At 42.5% G+C, this 17,277-nt stretch overlaps 1 protein-coding gene across 1 annotated transcript in view; it reads left to right on the top strand.

The window, feature by feature from the left end:
- Tp53bp2 (tumor protein p53 binding protein 2) overlaps window positions 1-17,277 on the top strand; it is a 54,976-nt gene that overhangs the window by 11,341 nt on the left and 26,358 nt on the right. Inside the window, exons 2-4 of the mRNA XM_059280537.1 lie at window positions 8,592-8,739; window positions 11,224-11,337; window positions 16,043-16,125. Coding sequence (XP_059136520.1) covers window positions 8,592-8,739; window positions 11,224-11,337; window positions 16,043-16,125 — 345 coding nt within the window. The remainder of the gene's footprint in view (window positions 1-8,591; window positions 8,740-11,223; window positions 11,338-16,042; window positions 16,126-17,277) is intronic.

Here is a 17,277-nt window from a genome sequence, read left to right as displayed (position 1 = left end):
TTAGATGTCTTACTTGAAGCTACTACGGTGGAGCTGATCATTTGATGTAAGTTTTAGGTATTTTTGTTCCTTCTTCATGCAGGGTGTTACTGTATAAGCCAGACTTGGCGTGATTCTTCTGCCTCTGGGCCTTGGTTGCTGAGATTATAGGTGTGAGCTACCACACTCAGTTGAGCTTTAAGCACATAGCACCCTGATCCCAAAACCTCCAAAATCTGAAATCTTTGAGTGTGGACAGAATGTCATGAGTAGTAAATTTCACCCCTGACCGCATGTGAAACATTGCAATTAAAAAGGCAACCTTTATGCTGTATGTATAGGTGTATATAAAACACATGAATTTTATGTTTATACCTGAGTCTCTTTAGTAAGACTTTCATGGGTATTTGCAAATACCCCAAAATACAGAAACAAAGCAAATTCTGAAACACTTGTAGTTCTAAGCCTTTTGGGTAAGGAGCAAACCTTTATTTTCTGTAATTGAATTGGAATTATCTGAAATTATCAAAATATGCAAACCTGATTTCCCCAGCAATAAAGCCTACATTCTTTATCCCTTTAAAAATAAACATTTTATTTATTATATTTATGTGTGTGGGTGTTTTGCCTAGATGTATGTCTGTGCACCGTGTACACGCAGTGCCCATAGAAGGCCGAAGAAGTGGGGACTGGAGTTACAGACAGTTCTGAGCTGCCATGTGGGTGATGGGAATGAAATCAGGGTGTTGTGGAAGAGCAGTCAGTGCTCTTAATCGCTGAACCATCTCTCTTGTCTAACACTTTATCCTTCACCTTCCACAGTTCATCGGTGTAGTATTAATCTTTTCATTCTGCCCCGAAGGAGGCAGTTTTTCATTCCTGTATTCCTCTTACTTGAACTGTGTGTGCACGATAAGCTCTCACTCCATGAAGTTAGCAAGGAGTTGGGGTTAAGAGGGAGACAGAACCAGGAGCTTATTTGGAGTGACTGACTTTGATAAGACACCATGCCGAAAGCTGACTGTAGAAGCAGCTGTTAAGTTGCCCATATATAGGAATGGTTGTGTTACCAGAAAGCAAAGACCAGAGGCTCCTTGCTTATAAAACACTATTTTTCATGTATAATGCTTTTTTGCTTTAATTAAAATAATCACAATTTATTGTGTAACTCCCCATGTTGATTATTTTAGAAAATGATCATCTACTCTACATGGTATTGCATGAATGACATGTTTTATGTATGATTAACTTTCTCACAGAGTATTGTTCAAATTGATGCTTCATGTGTTAATAGCCAGATTCTAACTTCTTGTAAGTGGTCCAAGAAATAGTTGATGATGTAAAAAATATCCATTGGCTATGATTTTTTGATTTTGCTTTAAATAACTCAGATTTGCTGATAGACACTGATAGATTTAGGTTAAAAGTATGCCAGCATAAAAAGCAGTATGTTCAGTGAGCACAGAAGAGTTTTAATATGATCGAGTCTTAATAGAAGATTGGTAGGTAGGACTCATGGCAATTGATGAGGACTTTCAACATAGCCTGACAGCCCAGGACAGACTCCAGAGGGGAAGAAAGAGCTCAGCAAGCATGCTAGACTGTTGTGAGCAGCAGGAAGGCTGGGAAGGCACTCAGAGATGAAGTATGCCTGGGGCTCCTGAAAGAGATTCCATATCCACTGAGACCCCATATGCTGCCCGCTCAGAGATTGGAGCAATCCCACAGTGACTTCATGCAGGGGCTGGGACAGAGCATGCCTGCCTGAGAAAGCCAGCTGCGTGCTCTGACACACTCCCTGCCAGCAGAGCAACCACAGGAGCAAGAGACTGACTGGAGTGATCGGATCTGCATTAGAAACTCCTCAGGTGTTGTATAGCTAGCTGTGTTCAGGCTGAAAGTCCCCATCAGAGTTTGAGAGCTGGAAGGAAACTGGTTGATGGTGCTGTGTGTGTGTGTGTGTGTGTGTGTAGCCCAGGCCCTGGCACATGGTAGACCTTTGCTCTGCTCTTGTGCAACACCATAGTCCTTAATGTTATTTTTTAATTAAAAAATCTAATACTGTTGTTTGTGTGTCTCATACACACACACACACACACACACACACACACACACACACACACACCCTTTTTGAGTCAGTGTTTGGAAAGGTATTTTTGCAGGGCTGGCTTAAAGGAGTTTTGCAGCATTCTTCTCCAGAAAGCAGTCTGGGGCTTTCTTTGGGTGAACATAACAAAATAGCAAACTGGAGGGATATTTTACATTTTTCTTCACAGAGGAATAAGAAACCCTTCAGCTTTCCTCTAAATCTCAGCACTAGCTTTAATTACCTACCAGTTTTTGGGAAATTTCTTATGCGTTGGGAAATTGGAAAAGGATTTCTGTTCTTTTTATAGATTGCTCATTTTTCTTTGAAGGGCAGGCCTTTCTCTATAGGTAAGTCTAGGGTAAGTGTGAGTTTTCACAAATGGCAACTCTGAAGGTACACTGGTCAGGCTTTACTTCCTGGTACAACAAACATCTTAGACCAAGGTTCCAGTTTCCTTCCCCTGTGACATCACATGGCTTTAAAACGAAATGAATGGGCTGCTAAGGTGGCCCAGGGAGTAAGGGTCCTTGTTGCCACCCTGACAGCCCACATTTGATCCCAAGGAGCCGAATGGTGGGAAGAGAAAACCAATATCTGCGGGTTGTCTTTTGACCTCTACACATACAGTGACACGTGTGTACCACCTCCAATAAATAAATAACCTCTAAGTCAAGGGAATAAACTTAAACCTCGGACTCAAAGTCAGTTCCTTACAGTGCCCTAGCCAGTGTTCCACTGTGTGTCCTCTTGGAGAGGTTGCTCCTACTTCCGTCTGAAATAACTCTCTTTGAAAACGAAGCGTTCTTATGCCAGTGACATGACATTAATTACAGTGAATGCATGTTCCATCACAGTGAAGCTGTAGACTAAGTCTGTGGCCTGTTCTTTTAAACTGAGTGTTATCCGCACCCTTGTGTTTCTGGAAGTTCTGTGTAGATATGGTTTTGGCACAAACTAGTGTGCAGTGTCCTGGGGTTGCATTTTATCCTTGGCTGCATGTTCCCCTCTATGGTCACTGGAAAAGGCAGAAACAAGCAATAATCGTATTAGGCATGATTTCAAGCTGGAAATTATTTTTAAATTTTCAACAATAATATAATTGGAAGTTAAAATTCTCCTGCCTCAGCTTCCCAAGTGTGAATGCTACCACGTCTAACTTTGAAATTTGTTTCATTTTTTTTTTTTAGTCATGGTGATTTAAAAGTCACTCGATCTGAACTAAACAGTAACTGCTTCATTTGTTTCTGCTTTATTTCTGGGAATTAAATTGTAGTTTGGGAATATGTGGATCATCTAGGAGAGCACGTTTGTAAAGCAGAGCTGACAGGAGGTAGCAGTGTGCAGCATGGACATGCCTTCAGCCTTCCTTACCCCACACAGCTAGTTCAGCCCGCTGTCGCCCCCTCCCTTCTCTTCTTCAAGCAGAGGAGGAGGAGAGGAGGTGATAGTCCTGGAAACAAGTGCATTTCATTCTCTTTAGTGTTTGAAATAGAATCATAGGTTGTCACGTTAAAATCCATCATTGTGGCTAGGTTTTAAGTTGAGAGATTTGAAGTAATATTTAACCTTTATAACTTGGGTGAATACTTAGGCTAAGGAAATGTTTGACATAATTTTAAAAGAGTGTTTCAAAAGTGTAGTAACTTCATTTTGTTCTCATGTCTTCTAAGAGGAGAAAGAGGCAATTCTCTATCTTCTTCCTGAGGCCCTTGGCAACCACGGATTTATTGTTGCTATTATTATTATTATTATTATTATTATTATTATTTTAATTATTTGCCTCCAGGGGTCTCACAATCAATCCAAGTTCCTTGTTTTGGCCTTTCATAATGGTTCTTGGTAGGTTTCAGACCAGTAGTGCACCATCCAGGACTTGTTAGACATGAGGGAGTCTTGATTCCCTTCCCATATCTGCTGAATCAGAACCTGTCGGGGCTGGGCTAGCAATCTGTGTTGACCTACCCTCTGTCCTTGCCAGCATTTTAGAACCTCTGCCCATAAAGACTTGCATGCTGGTTTCCTGTGATCTTTTCTTCTTCTTCTCTCTACAGAGATTTCATTTTCCACAGATGTGACCAGCTGTTTCCTCCTGAGGCCTTTGTTCTCTGTGTGGCATCCTTGCCCGACCTTAGCTGGGCTTGTGCCTCATCTCTTAGATGGTGGCTGCCTGCTTAAGAGCCCTCCCAGCATTGTGGAGAAGAGCTCGGCTCTTCAGCTGGCGTTTTGTTCCCCTACAGTTTCCTCCTCTCTCTCACCTTGTGTCTTAGGAAGGTGACTTGTGCATGTGCACCAGAGCTCCCTAGCCATCTGGCTCTCCTTGGGGTTGCCCAGCGGGAAATAGGAGAGAGGGAGCTCCCCGCTGTGTCTTTTCCACATAGATTTTGTGTTCTTCTGTAATCCCCCTTCTCTCCCTCCCTCTGCATTTTGTTCAGTATTAACTATTTCACCAGATTATTTCTACATTAGAGTCCAGACCATAGATCATCTATAAATGTTGAGTGAATAGAAAGGACATTGAATCAGAAGTAGACTGGTGGTGGCCGGGTGTAACTGAAGGTGTCCACCTCTAGTTTGCTGTATACTATGTGCAAGACCATTTAGAGATACCCGATGGAACTTAACTGAAATAAGCTGAGGGTAAGATGATGTGTTGTGGGCAAAAACAGTTCTCTGAAAGGCAGAACTACTGTCAGTGACAAGTGCGACCCATGTGGCTGTTGAGCAAAGACTCTGGAGGAAATCAGCCTGTGTTTGGGTCTTGGCTTTCCATTTCATAGCGGTACGATGTGCAGACTTTAACTCAGTCTCTGTGCTTCAGGGTGTTACCGTCTGCAGCATTTGATGTGTGTTGTGCGCTGAAGGCACACTGACAGAGACCACCCTTGACTCATGACACTTACATTTGTAATGGATGGAAAGCCGAGGACTGGCAGGTACAGAACCTATGCAGAAGTGGTGGCTAGTGCGTATGTGTGTTTGATGTTGGAATTTTAGGTGGGGTTGCCAGGGAAGATGTTACTGAGAGGGTGACAGCTGTGTAGACAGAAGGGGAGGCAAGTCAGGCTGCTTATGAGCATGCTCAACAGGAACAGTGAGTGCAGACATCTAGTGGGTACAGGCCTGGCCTGTTGTGTAACAGCTTGGAGGATTGTGGAGGAGCGGAGACTCTGGGTAGAAGTGAGGAGTTGTAAAATTAATGGTGGCAGTGTTGTTGGTGTAGGCAGGACACAGGGTCTTGTCTGTAGTCAGTGTTGGCTTTTATTGTGGCACCTGATTAAATGGCAGTTCTTAGGCAACATAAAACTCATTTTTTTTTTTTTTGGTTTTTCGAGACAGGGTTTCTCTGTGTAGCTTTGCGCCTTTCCTGGGACTCACTTGGTAGCCCAGGCTGGCCTCGAACTCACAGAGATCCGCCTGGCTCTGCCTCCCGAGTGCTGGGATTAAAGGCGTGTGCCACCACCGCCCGGCATAAAACTCATTTTAAAGAAAAGATTGTTGGGCTGGAGAGATGGCTCAGCAGTTAAGAGCACTGGCTCCTCTTCCAGAGGTGCTGAGTTCAATTCCCAGCAACCACATCATGGCTCACAACCATCTATAATGAGATCTGGTGCCCTCTTCTGGCATGCAGGCAGAACATTGTATAATATTTATTATATACATAATAAATAAATAAATCTTAAAAAAAAAGTGTTTCAGGGAGGTGCCTTTCCTAAGCACTCTGTAGAACGAATGTGGAGTTCTAATTAGATCTCTCCAGGAAGCCAACAAAATGCCATTGCTGGTTCAGATTGAGGATTTAGCACAGGTACTAGACTAGATCACCACAGCTAGTCTTTATGGGGAAGAAAGGTGTTGGTTCAGGCACTTGCCATTCACACCAGTGTTAACTCCATGGGACAGGTACCCCGGGAGGAGCACTTCTCTCATATTCTTATAGTAGTTATGCTTTTAAATAGCAGAGCCATAGCTGGGCGGTGGTGGCGTACGCCTTTAATTCCAGCACTCGGGAGGCAGAGGTAGGCGGATCTTTGTGAGGCCAGCCTGGTCTACAGAGTGAGTTCCAGGACAGCCAGAGCTACACAGAGAAACCCTGTCTCAAAAACAAAAACAAAAACAAAAAAACCAGAGCCATTGGTTTTCAGAAAGTGAAAGGCTAGATTGCTATTAAGTTGGGGTGGCTGGCTAAGTGGAGGACTTCCTAATATCTTCCTGCCAAAAGCATGGACAGCTTGAAGAGTTGAGGATGGGTCAGAAAGGGTTGTACTCTGACCTTGTTTCAGTAGCCAAGGAGATCACTGCTCTGAGTCTTTTTCTTCATTGAGAAAGAGAAAATAATACCTGTTCTGTTTGTCTGAGAGTTGGTGTAAGGCTGATGGATAATGCCTGTGAAAGTAGCAGGCAGGACAGAGTGCACAGAGGTGCTCTTATGTAACAGTGTTTATTTGCTGGCGGGCTGTGTTTAGCGCATCTTCTTCCATCTGGCGTTGCTATAATTGAATAAACAGCGTCAAGTCTCACACTTACAGTGAAGCTTTAAACTTCAGAGAAAGTTTTCATGTGGGTGGGGAGTATGGAGAAGTTCTACTTAATACTGTGCCGCTGTGGTTAAGTATGCTGGGTTTTCTGGCCCAGCAGCAACAGAGTAGCATTCTCTGAGCTTGGTTAATCTTTTTCCCAGTGTTGTTAAGGAGCTGTGTGTAAGGAGCTTCTGTGCTGCCTTGTTGGTTAAGTTGAGGCTTTCTGACTCCACATCTTCATGTGGTTCAGTTATCAGAACGCACATTGCCTGAGGTGATTAGCTTGAACACATTTGGTTCATACTGGGCGTCTTGACAGCATTCCCCCTTTATAGGGTCTGTTTACTGTTTTAACAGAACCCACTTCTACTGTGTCTGGATTACTGTGTATGCGATAGGTGTTTATGGAAGTTAGGAGATGCATTTGCAAAAAGTGGAGACGAAGTCCCCAAGGAAATGGGCTTTAGCATACTGAGGAGCAGAGCCCAGGTCCCTCCACATCTTCTGGTCCTCTGTGATGTCTGAGTCCGTTTCTGTCACTGTCCCTCCTCAGTGCTGCCCTTTTACGAAGAGCCTAGTGCAGCTTTCTCACTGGGATGATGGCCAGAGAAGTTTCAGCCTGCAAGGGTGGTCAGGTGACTTTTGGCAAACCCTCTAGCTCTGTAAAGGTAAGGTGTCACTGTGACCAGGGTGTGGATTCTACTCACTTTGCTTTTTTTTTCCTATTGTAGTCATAAATCCCATACTTGGTTTATTTGTTTGTTTGTTCAAGACAGGGTTTCTTGGACTAGCCCTGGCTATCCTGTAATTCGATCTGTAGACCAGGCTGGCCTCGAACTCAGAGATTGCCTGCCTCTGCCTCCTGAGTGCTGGGATTAAAGTTGTGCACCACCACTGCCCAGCTAACCCCATACTTCCTCTGTGGTCAGCATAGTCTCATTTGGTTACTCTGAAAGACGGTACCTGATCTATTATTTATTAAGGTCCCATACTCTCTGTATTCCTTCTTCATCCGGAGTGAAGGTGGGATAGCTCCTTACAAGTGTTACTCTTCATACCGATATGGGACAGTTCACAGGGAGCAGGTGTTCATGGGATTGGATGACTTGCATTGCCATCAAACATTGTCTGCAACTTGTTAGTTTCTTCAGCATAGAAATTAACAAAATTTTAAAAATAATTTAATAGGCATACTTTGGTAGCAGTGCTTTTTAAGATGTTTGGTTTTTTTTACTAGGGGAAATATTTACAATGAGTTATAATTATCTGTTGGACTGAATTTATATACAAGATCAGATAGGTTTTGGTATACTAGCTAATTTCTACTTGTTAATAAAATCTCATACTTAAGAGTAGGTATTGGATTTGATTGAAACATTTCAGTTTAAAATTTTTGGGACTAGTTAATGTATGCACATGATCTAAAAATAAGTTTTCCTTCTGTGATCTGGTTTCTGTTTCTTATCCCTCAGCATCAGAATATGTACTTAACTTTATTTTTATAAATTCTTCCAAAAAGAAGTGCACTGGTGTGTATGTGTTTGTAACATTCACGCCTGAGAGATCATCCCATTGAGGCCGAACTTAGTGTGGACGCTGATTAGTGTAGAGCACTGCAGTCCAGAATTCCCAAACTACACAATCCTCCTGCCTCCGCTTCCTGAGGAGCTTGACTACAGGTGTGTTCTACCTCATCTGGCATGGATGGCATTCTTTAATTAACCCTGAAAGGATTCATGAAAAGATCTCTTTGATGTCTTGGTCTAGCTAAGTTTTTGCTTAAACAGTAGAGATGAAACTGGCAGACAAAAGTTTGCTTTGCCCTTCCGTCTGGAGGCTGCCTAATGGCTGTCCTGTGGTGGTTCCCCTCCAGTCGGCAGTATCTGTGGAAGGACAGGGACCCAAGCTTTGGGCCCAACCAGCCCCCTGCACCTTCTTTCAGGGCCGGGATCTGGGGGGATGCTGTGCGAGCAGACACAGCAGGTGATGGTTTCCCTGTCTTTCAGATGTTCCTGACAGTGTACCTCAGTAACAGTGAGCAGCACTTCACAGAAGTTCCTGTTACCCCGGAGACAGTCTGCAGAGATGTGGTGGATCTGTGCAAAGAGCCGGGCGAGAGCGACTGCCATTTGGCTGAAGTGTGGTGTGGCTCTGGTATGGACCTGGCTTTCCGTTTGGGTTCTGCTGTCTTCTGTTGCTTTTGGGTTCTCGGATTGACACTGTGGGAATGCTCGTTTTTCACCTACAGATAGCAGGATAGGCTGCACTGTAGGAGGCCATATTTTTTGCTCCAAATTTGGTGACATAAAGCCTTTTGTTTTTCTTTCTTCCCCCAACAGAAGAAAGTCACCGAACAAGTGTTAAAGGCATAGTTCTTAGGGCAGAGGACAAGCGTGTTAAAATGTGTTGATGGAAGCTTCTGGGGTATTGTTATGGTCAAGTACTTGGTGCTCAGAAGAGGTGGTTTTTGTTTTTCTTTTTTTGTATGTTCAAGCTTTTCTTGCCGGGCATTGGAGCACACACCTTTAATCCCAGCACCTAGGAGGCAGAGGCAGTGGATCTCTGAGTTTGGGGTCAGCCTGGTCTGTAGAATGAGCTCTAGGACAGCCAGAGCTACACAGAGAGACCCTGTCAAGCTTTCGTTTATTGGAAATGGGAGGCGTTCTTCCCTTCTCTTCTTTCTCTTGTCTTTTCCTGCCCTTCCCCTTTGGTGTTGGGGATTGTCTTATTTTCCTGTTGCTATGATAAATATGCTGAAGCAACTTGTGACTGACAGTTGAGGTTGTCGTCCATCATGGTGGGGACATCACAGTGGTAGGAGCTTGAGGGAGCTGTCACAGTGAAGCCGCACTCCAGTGCAAGGCCTTTGGTCCCCAGAACTGGGGGACATCCATTCTTAGCCCAAAGCTTTAAGTGTGTTCTATTGCTGCATTCCAAATATTAAAGCCTTTTTCTTCTCCTCCTTCCCTCCTTACCGTTTCGTGTCCTTCTGTCTACTCGTGCATTTGCTTGGAGATCGTTTCTTAGATGCCGGTGTACTAGATTTTGAGGGGTGCAGAGATGGAAATTTCTGGCTTTCAGCTATCTCACAGTGCAGGAGAAGCAGGCGTCCCCCTTACAGTGCTGTGAGGGTAAGTGGAGTAGGTGGATGTGCTCTGTCCTCCAGAGGAAAGGGTACCAGGGACAAGAGATGAGTGCTGGTACCCGTCTAGTCCTCCTCCGCTCCCCTCCCCTCTCCTTCCAGGATGGGGGAGAAGTGGGGTGTTTACTTAGAATTTCCCCCCTTTTTTTGAGGGACTGTAGAATTGCGTGGATTGTGGAAAGCAGTTGTATGCATCACTGCTGCTGGACGGAGAACCAGGACTGCATGTTGTTTGTTCCAACCAGGCAGATTAAGTTCCGGGCTAAGTCACAACATTGGCTGCTGAATGCTTGGCTGCCCTGTCCCTGTCCATGTCGTCTATCTGAGGCATTGAGAGATGGTGTCTTCGATTACTGATAAGTGTATAGTTTTCATAGGACATTTTAACATTCTTATTACGAATTATACTGATGTCATTGAGAACTGAGTTTATGCACTTGCCTTCTCAGCTAGTACATTGGGTTTTTAAATCCAGCTTCCTTCCAGAGTGGGAAGTTTGTTTGTTTTGTTTTGTTTTTAAATAGCTCAAGATACATTGTTTCTACTGAAGCTCCCAGTTATGGAGTATTTAGCTGCATCTTTTTTTCTTGTTCCTAGAAAAATTATGAGAGCTGGCAGTCTTGCTGCAAAAGAGCTAAATATCTTCTCATTGAAATTTTCTTTTTATACATGAATAAGTTTCACTCTTGACATTATTTATAAACTGATCATTTATCAATATTGGGTCTGGGAAGTTGGCTCAGTGGGTAAAATGCTGCACACAGCATGAGCCTACGTTTGTATCCCCAACACTCATGTAACTGGATATGCTGCAGCCCTGTAACCCCAGGGATGGGGGTGCAGACAGGGACCCCAGGGACTCACTGGCTAGCCAGTTAGCTAAAGTGGCAAAAATTCAAGTTCAGTGAAGAGACCCTGTTTCAAAAAATAAGGAAAGTGGAAAGTGATGGAGGAAGACATCTTGATGTTAGCCTCCACTGTGTACACATGGGCATGCACATCCACACACATGTCACATGTGCATGTATATGTACACACCTATATATCATCCCCTAAACTCATACAGGAAATAAACTATAGTAAAGACTTTAAAACTTGACCTGAGGCCATTTAGAAAATTGCTTTTAATTTTTTCTTCATATATTTAAGAGTACATAGAACATTAGTATTAGTGAGGTAGGTCTCTGGCTATGTGGATCACACAAACTGTTGAAACCCTCAGAAATTAAATGGCATGCTGATAGATATGAAGGAGCCACTGAATTAGACTCTTAAGACCCTGACAACTGATATATACCCATTGTTTCTATTACTTTATCCTGACTTGATAGTGATTGTGTGGAAAAGCTGTGACATACCATTTTTCTGAGTTCTGTTAATGGAAGAAAAGAGTTATGTGAAATACCAAGTATTTCCTGTATTTGTGACATAGTTTATGTTAAAGGTATCTTTGTTTTTCTTTTACCTGTAGATAATGTCATTTTTTTTTCTTTTAGAACGCCCAGTTGCTGATAATGAACGAATGTTTGATGTTCTTCAACGATTTGGAAGTCAAAGGAATGAAGTCCGTTTCTTTCTTCGTCATGAACGCCCCCCTAGCAGGGATATTGGTACATAATATTCTGTGAATCATAACTAGTGTTGAGGCTTTTATTTTGTGCGTTGTAGTAGTTGAGGAAAGGCCTAGGACAAGAAGCTGGGAGTTGGAGGGTGAAGGGAAGCTAGGGAATTAGAGCAGTGGGGCAGGTTTCTTAGTCTGGACTTGACTGATAGTGGGGGGAAAGAGATATGGCTTGCTTGAGGAAGGGAGAAGTTTGCCTGTAGATTTTAATGTGGTAGGAAGGAGTCTGTAAAGCATGAAGTTGGAGCTAGAGGGAGGAGGAATGCTTACTAGATACAGCAGGGTCCCCGAAAATGTGTGTCTCCACCTGAGGTTCTCCTCCGAGATAAAAGGAGGAGTCTGGACCTCCTCACACTAACAGGAAAGAGAGAAAACCACACACACCTAGATCCGGGCGTCTGCAGGTGCAAGCTGAGGTGTTTCTCATCTGAAAACATGTATTTTCTTTGGGGATGGAGATAAAGTCATGTGGAAGTGGTGGTGATGGAGGTGGGTAGACAGCCCAAGCTGTTAGGAAGAGGAGAGCATGCATACTGGAGAAGTAGGGTGCTGGAAGCATCGAGGCTACTGATGAGAGACTAGAAACCTGTGGTCCTCCTAGGGGTGCGCTGCAGCTCAGGAGGTGTGATGGAAGACATGCTGGCCTAGGGTTGGGTTTGCCTGATGGACTTCCTGGGAGTTCAGTGGTTCCTGGTGGTGTAGTGTTTGGCAAGGTGATGTGTAAGTTGGGTGGGTATCTTAGTGATGTTTTCTGTTGCTGTGATAAAATACCTTGACAGAAGCAACTTAGGGAGGGCCGAGGGTTTATTCTGGTTTACAGGTCAAGGGTTACATACTGTGTGTTTGGCAGGAGGTCAAAGTGGTGGGAGCTTGAAGCAACTGGTTACCCCACATCCACAGTCAGGAAGCCCGATCATGAATACTGTGCTTACTTCGCTTTCTCCTTTATGCACCATTCAGATTGTTGACCCAGGAAATGGGGCCACTGGCAGTTAGCAGGTCTTCAAGCCCTAATTGACTTGATCCAGATGCTTCCCCAAGGCATGCCCAGAGGCTTATTTCATGGATGATTTCTAGATACTGTCATGTATCTCACCATGCAGTGGGGTAGGGGTGAAAGGATGGGCCTATGGGGAAAGAGTAGATTGCATGCCGTGACCGAATCTCATGATTAGATTAACAAACAAATGGAGGAATGGGTGGTCAAAAAGTAGAATGATTAAATATGGGATTTCAGATACAGACCACTTTCAGTGGTTTTTTTTTCTTTCAGGTTAGACCCTGAAAAAGAGTCTGATTTAGAAACAACTTGGCAACAAAACTTAGATGATCTCTTGGGTAGCAGGGTCCCAAATGAAGGCAGACTTGGAGGGCCTAAAAGAATGGGATGGCTAAATCTGCATAGCTGATCCAGGACGGGAGAGGACAGACAGTAAGACACCAGGTGGAGACTGTGGGCTGCAAGTTGTTTAGACCCTGAGAATGTGGCCTTGCCTGTAAGATGCAGATGAACCCGCCTTCAGTCAGGGAAGAGCTCTTCTCATCGGGAAGCCACCAGTGGAAACAGAATCACTCCATTTCCAAACATGCCGGGGTTCCTAGAGGAAAGTTACGGACAGTTTTCTTGGAGTAAGAATATAGATAGCGCTGGGCGGTGGTGGCGCACGCCTTTAATCCCAGCACTCGGGAGGCAGAGCCAGGAAGATCTCTGTGAGTTCGAGGCCAGCCTGGTCTACCAAGTGAGCTCCAGGAAAGGCGCAAAGCTACACAGAGAAACCCTGTCTCGAAAAAAACCAAAAAAAAAAAAAAAAAAAAAAAAAAAAAAAAAGAATATAGATAGCATCTTAATGAGTGGGTAGTTAAACATCCCAGTTTTATTATTTGCTCTTATTTTAATCCACGTGTGCACATAATACCTGCTCTGAATTGACTTAGTTTGGCGCCTTCTACTCTACCGATGAGAAGTGCTGATACGTCGGGGTTAAGTGGCTTGTCAGGCCACACACCTAGTGGCAGAGCCAAGAGGGAAAACCCGAATCACCCAGACCAGGCTGACTTACAGCCTTTCGGTTTTACTGGTGTTTGTAATTTTATTTTAAATATGCATAGAGGTATCCTCCCTAAGCCTTCTTTTAAAAATACATTTTAATTGACATTTGCATCGTGTTTTTATTTTCTTCTGTGTTTACATTACTGTATATATTCTGAATTCTAATAAGTTGGAATTTGGCTATCCATCTCCCAGTTCAAATGTCTTGCTGTGTGCAGCACCGGGTGAATTATTAAGTAGTCTCCCAATAGTGCATTATGCAGTTTCGGAGCATCTGTAATGTGAGAAATAAAGTGTTAACTAAGACAAAGGAGCTGTTTGCACATTGTTGCAAACACCAGTGCCACACAGCGTTTAGACTAGTGGAAAGCAAGATGGCTTTCCAGTCTGCTGTAGGCAGGTCTCTGCTTCTCTCTTTAGTTCAGACTGCTGAGGATTAGGAGACTGATAATGTGCACCGCCAACTAAGACTGACCCACATGTTTTTGAAATTATTTTTAAAACTTTCACTTTTTACTGTTAATTGTGTAACTGGCTAAAATAAAAGCTAGTTGAATGTTTTTTCCCTGAGACAGAAAAGAAAGCAATTATTTGTATTGTAGAAAAATATTTTTCTTCAGAGATACTATAATAAATTATTCAGGTTATTGTATTAGAGAGTCAACCACTATTTAAAAGCTAACATTAGAGTTATATACTGAGTGTAATGCTTGGCTCTGAGGCTAGCTAGTCATATTTATTTATTGATGTAAGAATTTGTTCTAAGTTTCCTGATAGGTATAATAGATATTTGATTCAAAGAAATATGTGGTGATATATTGTGTACCCTAATAAATTTTGGCTGAAGATCAGAGAACAGAACAAGCCACTAGATTAAACATAGAGGCCAGACAGTGGTGGCACACACCTTTAATCCTGGCACTCGGGAGGCAGAGATCCATCTAGATTTCTGTGCGTTCAAAGCCACCCTGGACTACATGAGATTGACTCAGTCTAGGAGAGAAAACAGGGCAGGCAGTGGTGGCACACACACTTTTAACCCCAGGAAGTGATGGCTGGGTGAAGTAAATAAATAAATAAATAAATATGTGTGTGTGTGTGTGTATGTGTGTGTATATATATATACATATATATATATATATATATATATGTATATATATATGTATATGTATATGAGGTATATAAGACGTGAGGAGACAGGAACTAAAGCCTTTTCAGGCTAAGGAGTTCTAGATATAAGACATGGCTTGTTCCTTTGTCTCCCTGATCTTTCAGCATTTACCCCAAGGTTTTTATTATAAGACCTTTAGAAATTCAAGCAACAGAAATGGTTGTTTTAAAATCTCTCAGGTAATTGTAATGATTATTTTAATTTCTGGAAAATATGGGTATGAGTTTAACACATTTTAAAAGTTATCTTTGTTGATATTTCATATATGTACTAGTTTAAATTTATTCCTTTCCTTTATTGTGCATTGAGTAGTGCTAAGATACATGTTTTGGCTTGAAACTCTTTTTAGTCAAAAATGCAGAGTAGTCATTAGTTTTTAGTTAGACTTTCTCAAATCAAGAGAAATGGAAATATTTTTTATAAATTAATGAGGATATACTTCATAGTATACTTACAGATTTCCACAGAATGTCCCAATAAATAAAATTATCAAAATACCACTGGATCTGTTATTAAGCACAAATTTTTATTTTTTTATTTTTTATTTTTTCACTGTTAATGAATACAGAGGTGGACTGATTGCATTTTTAAGTTATTTCTTTTATTGAACACCTCCCCATTCCTGTACTAAGGAAGCATTGAAGCATTGAACAAGCATCCTGTGGATGCCAGGAAAGCACTCTACCACTGAGCTATCTCCATATACTCCAGCCTGCTTACATTTTAAAAAATTGCACATATATATTTAATCTATCTATATATATATACACACACATATATATAGTATATGTATATACATTTGTGTGTGTGTGTGTGTGTGTCCGTGCGCGCCCATGCGTGTGTGCGCTCATGTCCTGGTATGCATGTGTGCTCGTGCTGTGGCATGTATGTAGAGGTCAGAGGAAAACTTAGGAAGTCAGTTCTCTTTTTCCACCCTGTGGGTCCGTGGAATCAAACAGCTGGTTGGGCTGGCGGCAAACACCGTACTAGTCTGTTGAGCTTGTCTCTGGTTCCCTCATCCCTCCTTTCATTTTGAGACAGGCAGGGTTTGAACTTGGGCTTCTCATGGTTGAGCCTCCTGAGGAGCTGAGATTGTAGGCCTGTGCCACCAGGTTCCTCTGAAGCTCTTTCAGTTCATTACTGCATGGTCTAGAACTAGGAGGAACAACTATAAGCAAATGGTACAAATTACCTGGAGTCACAGGTACAGTAATTTCTCGCCATTGTTGAGTGAATCAGGCAGCTTCCTAGGGAATAGGTGGAATGTGAGCTTCCTTAGTGCTATTCATTGTTTCAGATAATTGCGTTTTCCAAACAAGCCTAATTATGAGATCTGAACTCTGTTGCTGTTAGAAGATACTTTAAATGTACAGTCAACTCAAGAATCAGCAGTAAAACAAAGCAGAAAGGAACTGCTGTGTGGAACTTCTCTCAACTCTAATGTTAATGCCTAGTTTCTGAATCTGTATTTAGTGAGTGGACCAAGATCCCAAGATCCAAGTGTAAAAAGAAATGGTGTGAAAATTCCCGGTGAGCATCGGAGAAAGGAGAATGGAGTAAGTGGTTCTTTTTTATCTTATTATATGCCACAGTGATATGCCTTTAAACTTTAAATCTCACTCATTGTTATTTTCTTATTCAGTGGATCAATAATGACCACCTTTTCAAGGCTTCTTTTAACATAAAAAAATTGTTACGTATTTGTGGGGACTGGGTCAGAGGGGCAACAGATCACCTGGAGCTGGAGTTACAAGCAGTTGTGAGCCTGTCTCCTGTGGGTGCTGGGAATTGAACTTGGGTCCTCTGCAAGAATGGTATGTGTTCTTAACCACCAAGCCACCTCTTTAGCCCCTTAAATATTTTCATAGATATTTCCATGATTCTTGTATGGCTATTACTCATAAGAAGCTAGCTGCTGAATACACCAGAAATTCACAACAAAATAAATGTTTAGCAAGTTCCAGGAAATATTTGGTGATTTTATTTGTTGCTATAATTACTTTTAGAAAAATGGAAAATTATTAATTAATGATCCTGCTGTTAAATATGAATTGAAATATCTTGGCATACCTTTGAAGGTGTTCTTTTCAGATCCCAGAACTTTGGATATCAGTCTGGATTTCCTGAGTTATCTTACTCTACTTTATAGTTAATTTTTGTCAGAGTTCCAGGTATCTAAAGTACCTGCTGTACATTCCCTCAAGTGCGTCCTGTTCTGTTATTTGATTTACAGTTATCTTACTGTGATGAAGGCCAATAGAGAATGACAGGAGTGTCTTAGTCAGTAGCAGGCTTTTCTAAGTGTGACCTAACAAATAATCCCTCAATTGGTGTTTACTTTCCCAAAGGAAGGTTTATGTAAGTAGAACTGAGATACAACAAATTGCCCCTTTTTTTTCAGTCAAGGTCAGGGCTGTGTAGCCCTGGTCAGCCTGGAGGGCCTCCTTGTATAGATCAGGCTAGCCTTGAACTTGTGATCATCCTCTAGACTCTGGATCCTGAGTGCTGGGATTACAGGTGTAAGCTATCATAACTAACTTTAGACTGTTTTTTGGAGATTGGAAAGCAGTAACTCTTGCCTCGGCCTCCCCAGTGCACTGCCAGGCCTAGCCAGTGGTGCTTTATGTTGAAGTCATGTTTTGATGACTATGTTCTAGGTTTGCTGTGGACACCCTAGTACTGTGTCTATACAGCCACAGTCTACTGTC

Source organism: Peromyscus eremicus, chromosome 15 (assembly GCF_949786415.1).
Source record: "Peromyscus eremicus chromosome 15, PerEre_H2_v1, whole genome shotgun sequence".
Classification (NCBI taxonomy): domain Eukaryota; kingdom Metazoa; phylum Chordata; class Mammalia; order Rodentia; family Cricetidae; genus Peromyscus; species Peromyscus eremicus.
The sequence above is the reverse complement of the archived record's forward strand: the minus strand, read 5'-3'. Positions and strand labels throughout refer to the sequence as shown.